Source organism: Lactuca virosa, chromosome 1, assembly GCF_052849685.1.
Source record: "Lactuca virosa cultivar CGN04683 chromosome 1, Lactuca_virosa_CGN04683_v6, whole genome shotgun sequence".
Classification (NCBI taxonomy): domain Eukaryota; kingdom Viridiplantae; phylum Streptophyta; class Magnoliopsida; order Asterales; family Asteraceae; genus Lactuca; species Lactuca virosa.
The window spans coordinates 275,705,992-275,716,868 of NC_136426.1; the positions used below are offsets into that span (position 1 = coordinate 275,705,992).

Consider the following 10,877-nt stretch of genomic DNA (forward strand, 5'->3'; position numbering starts at 1 on the left):
GACAATGGAAAAATCTAACCATCATATTCCAATCAAACCATTCTATCCTCTAATCAGGAATATATACATGCAATACAAAGGCTCATACAATCAGGGATAACCTAAACAGGCTATCCTATCACTGACTGATCCGTACTAGCATGCAAGTCTACAAGCACATACAATAGGCATATAAGGCATCCTCCTAGATCCCCAGCCCTAATCTAGCATGCAGTCCTCATAACCATATCATAATATCATATCATAACATAACATGTATGGGTATATTGGGGAAAACTTACTTGAGCTCGGTTGATTGCACGCATCACACACCTTGTTCTTTTCAAAGTTTGTTTCTCTTTCAAATTCTTTTCAAACTTCTTTTTATAAAATAGTTTTACTTTTGAAAATTTTCAAACCAAGTCCTTAGTTTGAGTTCAGACACACCCAGGAGTGTGCCCGAATCCCTCAAACCAAGGCTCTGATACTAACTTGTAACGTCCCAAAATTCAAGACCAAAAATTTCATTTTTATTAGGTTATTATAAAATCATCAGTATAAAAACATTCATATTAATATCTCATGTCAAGACCAAAGTGTCAATAATCAAAACATATTATCATAAAACCATATCAGAGTGTAATCCCAAAGATCTCATGTGCGGAAAACATAGTGTGATGCGCTGCGATCAAGCCGACTCCTTTCCTTTGAAAATGAAGTACCTGAAACCAAAACTGAAAACCGTAAGCACGAAGCTTAGTGAGTTCCCCCATCATACCACACACCATACAATAATATACTGTCAGGAAATTCTGGGGTGCCTGACTTACCCAGGTCAAGCCATTCTGGGGTGCTTGACTTACCCAGGTCAAGCCATTCTGGGGTGCTTGACTTACCCGTCGGTCTTTTCGCCCGACTACCGGGGACTATTTCAACCCTACCACTACCACGCAATAATATAACACACATATAATTCCAGGCAATTCTGGGGTGCCTGACTACCCAGGTCAAGCCATTCTGGGGTGCTTGACGTACCCATCGGTCCTTACGACCGACATACGAGGACTATTTCACCTCCTACTACTACCACATAATATCATAGCATAAACATACTGTCAGGCAATTCTGGGGTGCCCGACCTACCCTTCGGTCCTAACGACCGAACCTGGGGACTATTCTCCCCTACTACCACTATCACATATAACATATCATGCTAGAACATAAACATATCATGTAGTAGCAAACCTAGATGAATATCACAAAGACAATCATCTATCATACAACTCCTACTGGTGGGCCGGCATTGTGGCCGTAGACCCACCTCTACTGGAAGGTAACTCACCTCATACTGATGAAGTCCCGTAGATACAATCCCACACTGTTGAAGTCCCGCAGACTCAACCCCAGCTGCTGGATGACAGATTCCCGAACTGTCAACATCAAAATAACACCCAATTAATAATTGGGTTCCAACACATAACCATATGTACATACTTGGGGTAATTAATACTTTACCCCTAACTTAGCTTTATTCAAGCCCAAGGCCCAATCCAAAGGCCCAAAAGTCAACTATGAGTCAAAGCCCACACATATGGCCCAATTTTCCAAATTGGGCCCAAGCCTTTACAAGGTCTTACCATAAGGCCCAACCATTTAGTCCAGTACAACATTCAACATTCTAATGGCCCAATATCACATAATCATAAAGGCCCAAACTATGGCCCAAATTTCCATATTGGGCCCAACTCCTCATATGGGCCTCACCTCAAAGCCCATTAATTATTCTAGTCCATTTGCTTGATCTTGGATGGTCCATTAATAACCCAATCATTAAGGTCCAATAGAAAGGCCCAACAATAAACCCAAGTGAATTAGGGTTTCTCATAAAATGATGATTAGGGTTAAGTTTCCTACTTAACCCATTAAGGACTTAATCCACTAAGGACTTAATCCATTAAGTCCAATATTGCTTAGATTAATCTTTGTCAATGATTATTATTTTATATTTCAAACTATTAAATAATGCCCGTGTGTGTGTGTGTCCCGATTAATTCTCAAAATTAGGGTTTTATTGGCATTAGGGTTTTCCAAACCCTAATTAGGGTTTCCAACCCAAATACTAGCCCATTTATCAATTTGTTGGGCTTTTAGGTCAATTAGGGCTTTATTGGGCCTATTAGGCCCACTAGAATATCATTAAGTATATTAGGGTTTTATTTGGGTCAATTAGGGTCCATTAGAGCTTACAAGGCCCATTAGGGTTTCAAGCACCCCAAACGAATCAACACAACGAGGCAAAGCACACCGCCACCCGACACGGCGGCCGGTGGCGGCAGGAGGCGGCAGCCACCACCATACGGTGGTGGTTAGGGTTTCTTTTATTATTTTTGGCACCATTACAATGTACAACTTGATAATACACCCACCCACACACACACTAATAATAGCACACACGCACACACACACAGCCACCTTATGGTGGCCGGCGGTGGCGAGTGGCAGCAGCCAACACCTCACGGTGGTGGTGGTGGCTGTTCTCGTTTTCCAACCAAGCAAACCACACCACACGCACTCAACAGAAAAGCACACACACACACACGCATTTCCTTGCTTGCAAATGGATCCATCCACCCACCTGGCGGCGTATGGTGGCGGTGGTGACAAGAGGAGGCGGCAACAGCTGTTTCATGATAGCAGCCACCACCTCACGGTGGTGGCCGTGGTTTCTTGATCCCCCGAGTATTCGCCACCGTTCACGACCACACAACGGCGAATCCATCCATTCATCGGCGACACTGAGGGGGCTATGAGGCGATGGCGACCGGCTGGAGATGTCATGGGGGCTACGGACGGCTAGGGTTCGGCATCATCCTTCTTTGGTCCTGACAGATTCCCCCCGACAACCCTACTTCACACATCGTCGGGAGAAATAAGCTTCATCTAGGCCGGCAGGGAATGGGAACATTGTGATGGCCGGTGGCCCATGGCAGCGACTCAAACGGCGGCTGGAAAAACAGTGGAGAAGAAAAAGGATGGCGGACGTCCGACGACAAGGAAGCAGGCAGAACCGAGCTGTCGGACTCGGTGATGCAACCGGTTGCTGATGAGGGCTCCAATGGTGGTGGCGACTACCGGAAGTGAAGATGGAGAGGGTGACGGCTGTTGCACATTAGGGTTAGGGTTATGAGAACAATGATACAGTTAAATACCCGATGTTTGAAACTCACGGCCATATTGACAGGAATGGTCCATCTGTCACCATTTTCTTTCAAAACAAATCAACAAATTATCTTTTTAACCCCAGCATTAAAAATCCATTACAATCTAGGTACATTATTTACCAAACAGGCCCCTAGCCTCCAAAATCTCTTCAAATGAAGTCCCATAAATTACCATTTTGTCCCTGCCTTCAATAATACTTACAAATTAAGTCCGGATTTTACACTTTAATCCCCGCCTTCTAAAATTATGACAGTTAACTCCTCGAGACCAACACCTTGCTATATAATTATTAAATTTTGGGCTAATATTCATTCATTAATTTGTTTATTTATTTATTAAATAAACAGGGTGTTACACTTCTGAGGAAATGAGTGGACTCGACGAGTCACATGGGTGCACTCGGTGAGTCAGGTCAAACATGGACTGTTGACTCGAGTCTGACTTCTGTTGACTTAAGGGTTGGGTCAAACATGAGTAATGGAGACCATAGAGGGGTAAAATGGTCTTTTATCCACTTCAAGAGTTAGAGAGAGAAAGAATAGCCTTTGGTTATTAGAGTCGTGAAAAGAGTATTAATTAGAGATATTTATCCTTTGTGTTAGGCGGAGGTTAGTTCGAGATTCGGGTACGAGGTTATTTGCTTGCTTGCGAGGTGAGTGTTCTCACTATACTTATCATGAGTGGTACCTTTATATGACTGAGATGTCTTATGTGTTATTCTGAGTACTGTGATATCCTGCATCATGTCTATGTGATTTATGATGTGTATTATTTTGTGCTTACTGAGTTAGGACCGGAGGGTCCACCCGAGTTATGGGACCGGAGGGTCCCACTGAGACACATTGACCAGAGGGTCCTGTTGTGTTATAGCCTCGAGTGGCTAATGGGATATGTGTGGTATTTTGGGGAACTCACTAAGCTTCGTGCTTACCGTGTTATGTGTTATGTGTTTCAGGTTTTTCTCAGGATCACGGGAAGGCACCGGCTTGATCGTACACACCGGTGAAAGAGTTATGTTTTGAGGATCCTGGATTTTAATGAAACAATTATGGAGTTCAAATTGTAAATTAAATAAATGAGATTTTTGTGAAATGTGCTACGAGAATCATGTGATTTTTAAACGAAAAATTTGTTTTATAACTTTCGGTGTTACAGTGTGTAAGCTTGAGAAATCAATCTATGGGTTGAAACAAGCTTCTCGCAGATGAAATCTTTTCTTTGACGAGAAAGTTAAAGAGTTTGGCTTCTCTATAAGTGAAGATGAATCTTGTGTATATGTCAAAGCTAGTGGGAGCATAGTAACCTTCCTGGTATTGTATGTTGATGACATACTTCTTATAGGGAACGACATTCCAACTTTGTAAGAAGTTAAGTCTTGCCTTGGAAAGTGTATCGCTATGAAGAATCTGGGAGAGGCTGCTTATATTCTAGGGATAAGAATTTTGAGAAACAGGAGCAAAAGACTAATTGGACTTAGTCAAATTACGTACTTGGATAAGGTGTTAAAGCGTTTTAGCATGCAAAATTCCAAGAAAAGAGAACTGCCTATCCAGAGTAATACCAAACCGAGTAAGACTTAAAGTCCGAGTACTGATACAAAGACAACAGAAATGAGTCGAGTTCCATTTCTTCCGCCGGTGGATCGATCATGTATGCTATGACATGTACTCGACCTAACGTGGCTTTTGCTTTGAGCATGGTTAGTCGATATAAAGGAAATCCGGGTAGAGCTCATTAGATAGCAGTCAAGAATATTCTTAAGTATCATCGGAGAACTAAGGACTGGTTCCTTGTGCTTGGTGGAAGTGATAACTTAAGAGTGACTGGGTATAGTAACGCCAACTTTCAGACAGATAGATACAACTTTCGTTCTCAATCTGGTTGGGTGTTTACCTTAAATGGAGGAGCGTTAACTTGGAAAAGTTCCAAACAGGAGATGGTGGTTGATTCTACCTATGAATCAGAGTACATAGCAGCAAGCGAAGCATCGAAGGAGGTTATATGGTTGAAGAACTTCATCGGAGACCTTGGAGTTGTGCCAACCATAAAGGAGCCAATGGATATTTTCTGTGATAATGAAGGAGATGTTGCCTTGACAAAGGAACCAAGAGATCATGGCAGATCAAGACATATCGACAGAAAATACCATTTTATCAGACATAGAGTAGAAGAAGGACACATCGTCGTGAAGAGGGTATCATCGGAAGAGAATCATGCAGATCCCCCCACAAAGGATTAAGCACGTTTAGCATGCAAGGAGCATTGGTATGAAAGATGATATTAGTTTTAGCAATTATATAGGTATTTAGAAACTTTTAACAAAGTAAATGTAATTGACATTTGATGATTAAATAATGGATAATTATTTATGAGTATTGTTTACTAGTCAATTGTTTATTATTATGATTCATTTTGCATGTTTTACTTTCAGAATAATTGGATTATTCAAACATTCACAGTCGATCGTATTTTTTGGAAAGTAGTGAATTAAGACTATCATGAATCGGACTGTAGATTGTCTAAGGGTTTAGACATAGCAATAATTTGCTATAGTATTCATGAGTACTTTGAAATGGAGAATTTGAGTATTGGATTAACCCACGCTCAGAGAATTACCTCATGGACTTTATCACGAGTAATTCTGAGACAATAATATCTTATAATCTTTAAACGGAGATATATGAGTCGTGGTTTACAAATCAATTATGCATTAATGATATGTAAACAGATCAGTAGCTTGATGTTATAAAACGTATTGTTCTGCATGATTTGGTGAGTAGATATCACAAGCATATAAGTCAAAGTTTATCTGTTCCTTTTGCCTTAACGTGAACAACGATATATCGGGCCCCTCGATGATTTGGTGTTGACTTATAGTGTCGGGCTTGACCAGGACTTAATTGATGTGTTCGATTTGAAGTTCTTTGTCATTACAAATCAGAAATCGAGAAACAAAGTATTAAACAATGAGATTGATTATGTTCCTTGTCATTTGTCCACATGATATCTTGTAGAAGGGAGGATTATATGATCACTTATCTTAGGAAACATAATTGACTAGGTCAGAGTTCGACAACAGCTTTGAGAACTACAATTTGCTAATCACTTTAGAAGTTATACTGGCAACTATAATTATTAGACTTATCCAAGTGGGAGACTGTTGGAATAGGTGTCTAAGCTCATAACTATAATTGGTATATACCTGAATTTATAGTAGCACAGTCCTTTTGAGTTGCCCTTATAACTAACGACTAGACATGATGACTTTTGGAGAGAGAGGTTGAATTTATTATTTGATTAATAAATTGAAATAAATGATTTGTTAATATATTATGAAAATAATATATTAATTAGAAATAGTAATATTTAATTAATATTTAATCAGAAATTAATTGGAATTAATTATGGGATTAAAAGAATTAATTAAAAGTGCAAGGTTTAAAGTGCAATTATTTAGTAGTTGAGCAAGACGTTCCAGAACCTTCCTAGGGAAGGAGGTGGACGATTTCTATATGGATAATCTAGGGTCTCTAGATTATCCCATGTGGATATATAAGGAGCTGGATAATTACCAATTTGAAATATTAATATTATATTCAGATTAAGGTTATTCAGGGCATCCTAGCTGCACTATAAATAGACCTCTACCCCTTAGGATTTTCGGCCACTTGAAACCCTAGAAGAATAGCCGAAATTCTTAAGCTTCTCCTCAATTCTCCTTTCTCATCATCTTGTTAGTGTTGGGTATGATCTACTTGAGGCACGACACTTGTGGTGCTTGCTCTTGGAGCTTCAACAACACAAAGGATTTGTATTGTTATTGCTATATAACAATTAAGGTATGTTTTCTTAACCCTAGTTAGTGATTTCGAAAATATAGTAGTAGTCTTAGGGTTTTCCATTTGATGTTCAAAAGTTGTATGTTCAAATAGAGAAAACATAGATCAAGAATTAGGGTTGCATGCACACATAGGTTTTTGTTTGTTATGCTCAAAATCTAGACCTGGCAATTTCAGACACGAAGACACGAATCTGTAAGAGACACGACACGACACGAATACATCTTAAAAATTGAGATAAAGCTTATTTCTTATTGTGTAATCGTATCGTGTCAAATTCATGGCTGACACGTTTTCATGACACGAATACACGAATTGCCAGGTCTATCAAAATCCAACAATAACATCTCCTGAAAGGGTGACTATGCCCTTTCTGTTAACTTGGAAGTGAGTTTGAACCAATGAACCGACCTTCAGACACCATTTGCGAAAAAATACTCTGACGAAAAGATGAGAAAAAGAGAAGAAGATATGTGATGAGTTCGATGCAAACCCTATATTTGAAAGCAATCATGTCACATAAGATCCAACATGGCTTCCACATCATAATATTGTCATGTCATTTATTTGGTAACATGTTAGATTGATGGTAACCGGTCAATTGGTTGACATTGCAACAAAATTGTAAATATAATGACATAATTGCGAAAAATAAAACAGAATGTAAAAATTGAAGATTTGGTAAACTTAGTGACATAATTGCAATTTGGAAAAAATGGTTACCGGGAGAATAGAGAGAACTGATCATTTGGTTGATATTACAGCAAAATTATAAATATAGTGACTTAATTGATAGAAAAAAATGTACGACATCAAAATCAATTTTCGATAACCTTCATGATTTTATTGCAATTTGCCCTTAAAAATTAAAACAAATGGAAAGAATTTCCAAATATGCATATCAACATATTGTCAAAGGACTGTTCTTGTATGTGGGAAGAAAAAACAAGAAGGGTTTTAAACGGAGAGTTCAGTTCTCCTCCGAGCAGAATCACAATGAAAGCCGTGGTCCAGCGAGTTGCCTCCGCCAGCGTCGAGGTTCTTCATACCAGATACATATATTTACATTCACACTTCACATATCCATCGATCTAATTCGAATCAGGGTATATCTGTGCGTAATTTCAGGTGGAAGGATCTACAGTGTCGGCAATCGGGCCAGGACTCCTTGTACTCGTCGGAATTCACGACCTCGATACAGATTCTGATGCTGATTATATGTATGTTTTCTCACAAAACCCCTCTTTCATTCGTCATTTCTGTTCCTCACAATCATATGCATTTAAAAAAAATGATGTATTGGTGAGTAAATAGATTGGGGGAAAAGGGTTTGATAACTGAATGCTTCTTGATATTTTTGCAGATGTCGTAAGGTGTTGAACATGAGATTGTTTCCTAACGAAAAAACAGGCAAAACATGGGACCAAAGTGTAACTCTCTCTCATTCTTTTTCTCTCTTAATAGAAACATGATCTGAGAATTCGCACATTTTCATGATTTCATCTTCTAATTGATGTGAATCCTATATTTTATGACGAATTTATAGTTGTTTACCTTTTGTGAATTGAATTCAAGTAACCTAAACTGTTTGCTAAGGTCGTGTTTGTTATATTTCAGGTAATGCAGAAAAATTACGAGGTTCTATTAGGTAAAGGAAATGTTTCTTCCTTAATTTTTTTTTTTTTTAAAAATATTTTACAGAATGCTTTTAATAAAAAATAAAACATTTTTTAATGCTATTTGGAAATACAGTGAGTCAATTTACATTGTATGGTATAATGAAGGGTAACAAGCCAGATTTTCATGTGGCAATGGCACCCGATAGAGCAAAATCCTTCTATGCTTCTTTAGTGGAAAGATTCCAAAGAAGTTACAAATTAGAATCAGTAAAAGGTATATTTTACTTAGTTGTGTTGTCTAGATGAATGATGTTTAAAAATGTTCGAGAAAACGATCCTAAATTTGTCAAAATTTAGGACGTAACAGGAAAAAAGAAAACAAAAATGTTTTCTTTTTTCCTGACTTTTTCTGTTAAGTGAAAAAGAAACATCTAACAGAAAAAGTATATAAATTATACAGTACCTATGATTTATTATAATTTATATTTTAAATTTTCTTTATGTAGTAACTAGTAAGGTTATTATTTATTTAGAATTCAGATATTGATGTTTTAATATTATTGTTTTGGGTTGTGTTTCTCCAGATGGAGTCTTTGGAGCAATGATGAAGGTGAGGTTCCCATTTAGGAACAAGAATTTCATTTCTTAAAAAAAAAAAGATGAAAATATGTACTTTATTTTACACCTATAATAGCAATGTACTTGTATTTCCATACTCATTATAGCAATGTACTTGTCTTTTTTTTTTTTAATTGATAATAGCAATATTTAATTCATAACAACAATGTGCTTACATTTTCTTCACACCTAATAGCAATATAGTTGCAAATTGCAACTTTTTTACACATAATAAAAGCGTACTTATGTTTTTTTTAATGATAATAGCAATATGTAATAAATAAAGTATATTGCACATATTGGTAGCAAAATATAAGTATAAACTATAAAATATATACGTAGGTTGCTGTTATGGATTAAAAAAAAAAGTCAAATGCCTGCTTTTATTTAAAAAGTTAATAATCATCGTGGTTATCAAAATTTTATAAACTAAAATTGCTTCCACTTTTTTCACCATAATTCTCCCTTGAGCTTCAATCTAACTTGTAATTCTTTTATTGTTGGAAGGTCAATTTGGTAAATGATGGTCCAGTTACAATGCAACTCGAGTCACCAAATTCATCAAGGTTAGGTCCTTCCCCATCCATGAATTTATTTACTTTATTTAAGTATTTATTTTAATAGTTTAATTTTACAACAAAAGTTAAATGCCATTTTAGGTGTACAAATGATGTAGCAGAGCCAGAAAAGACTTCAAATTGAATCATATGTATGGCATGTTTACACCACAAACGGAGTTACCATTGAATTTATAATGATTTATGTTTTTTTTGGATGATTAGAATTATAAAAAAAATTGATTACTTGCTATGATTTTGTTTTAAAATATCTAAATCCGAAAATCTGATCTCTACATATCAGGAAATCCGTTATAAATATTTAATATACGGATTTTAATAATGATTTTCCAAAATTTTGGATGTGCGGATTATCCAAAAAAAAAAAGCCGTAAATTCATGATTTTTTATTTTTTAGTTTGCAAGATTTTGTAATTTTTATTTTTGAAGTACTCGTATATTCAAAATGAAATAATTGAAGACATTTAATGGATGTAATGATTACTTTTATGAGTTCGGTTAAAACTTAAAAACTCGTGTGCCTTCTAATCTCGCACAAAAGTGCAATGTTGCTGACATAAAACCAATATATTTGTATGTTCAAATTTCAATATCATTCAAATTTTTTTATATGAATTGGGATTAGTAACTCTAATATTTAGAAGTTTTATCCCAAATTTTGGATATCGGATTCAAACACCCATACCTTACCTACGAGTATTGCAAGTGCTTCTTCTTTTGTGATATCCCGATCTTTGTTTCTATCAATCCTTTGCCCTTTTAGGGCTATCCATGGTTGTGCCATATCATCATGTATCCAGCAGTTTACAGTTAGATAAGACCGTGTTGTACAGATGTCAATTATCACCGGTCTGCAGTTAGATAAGACCGTGTTGTATAGATGTCAATTATCACCGGTCTATAGTTAGATAAGACCGTGTTGTACAGATGTTAATCATCACCGGTCTGCAGTTAGATAAGACCGTGTTGTACAGATGTCAATTATCACCGGTCTGTAGTTAGATAAGACCGTGTTGTACAGA

The 10,877-nt window shown here is 36.9% G+C and overlaps 1 protein-coding gene across 1 annotated transcript; it reads left to right on the forward strand.

Annotated features, from left to right (window-relative positions):
• The first annotated feature begins 7,956 nt into the window (after positions 1-7,956).
• On the forward strand, positions 7,957-10,087 carry LOC145109411 (D-Tyr-tRNA(Tyr) deacylase family protein). Its single transcript, XM_079046563.1, has 8 exons — positions 7,957-8,078; positions 8,169-8,260; positions 8,404-8,470; positions 8,658-8,688; positions 8,793-8,933; positions 9,244-9,269; positions 9,785-9,843; positions 9,937-10,087. Exons 1-8 carry the CDS (start codon positions 7,971-7,973, stop codon positions 9,977-9,979), a joined length of 567 nt encoding a protein of 188 aa, XP_078902689.1. The 5' UTR covers positions 7,957-7,970; the 3' UTR covers positions 9,980-10,087.
• Positions 10,088-10,877: the final 790 nt, after the last annotated feature.

Coding starts and splice junctions, on each gene's coding strand:
- LOC145109411 (XM_079046563.1), top strand. CDS start 7,971: ATGTGGGAAGAAAAAACAAGAAGGGTTTTAAACGGAGAGTTCAGTTCT. Junction 8,471..8,657: donor GCAAAACATGGGACCAAAGT/GTAACTCTCTCT, acceptor GTTATATTTCAG/GTAATGCAGAAAAATTACGA. Junction 8,689..8,792: donor AAATTACGAGGTTCTATTAG/GTAAAGGAAATG, acceptor TTGGAAATACAG/TGAGTCAATTTACATTGTAT.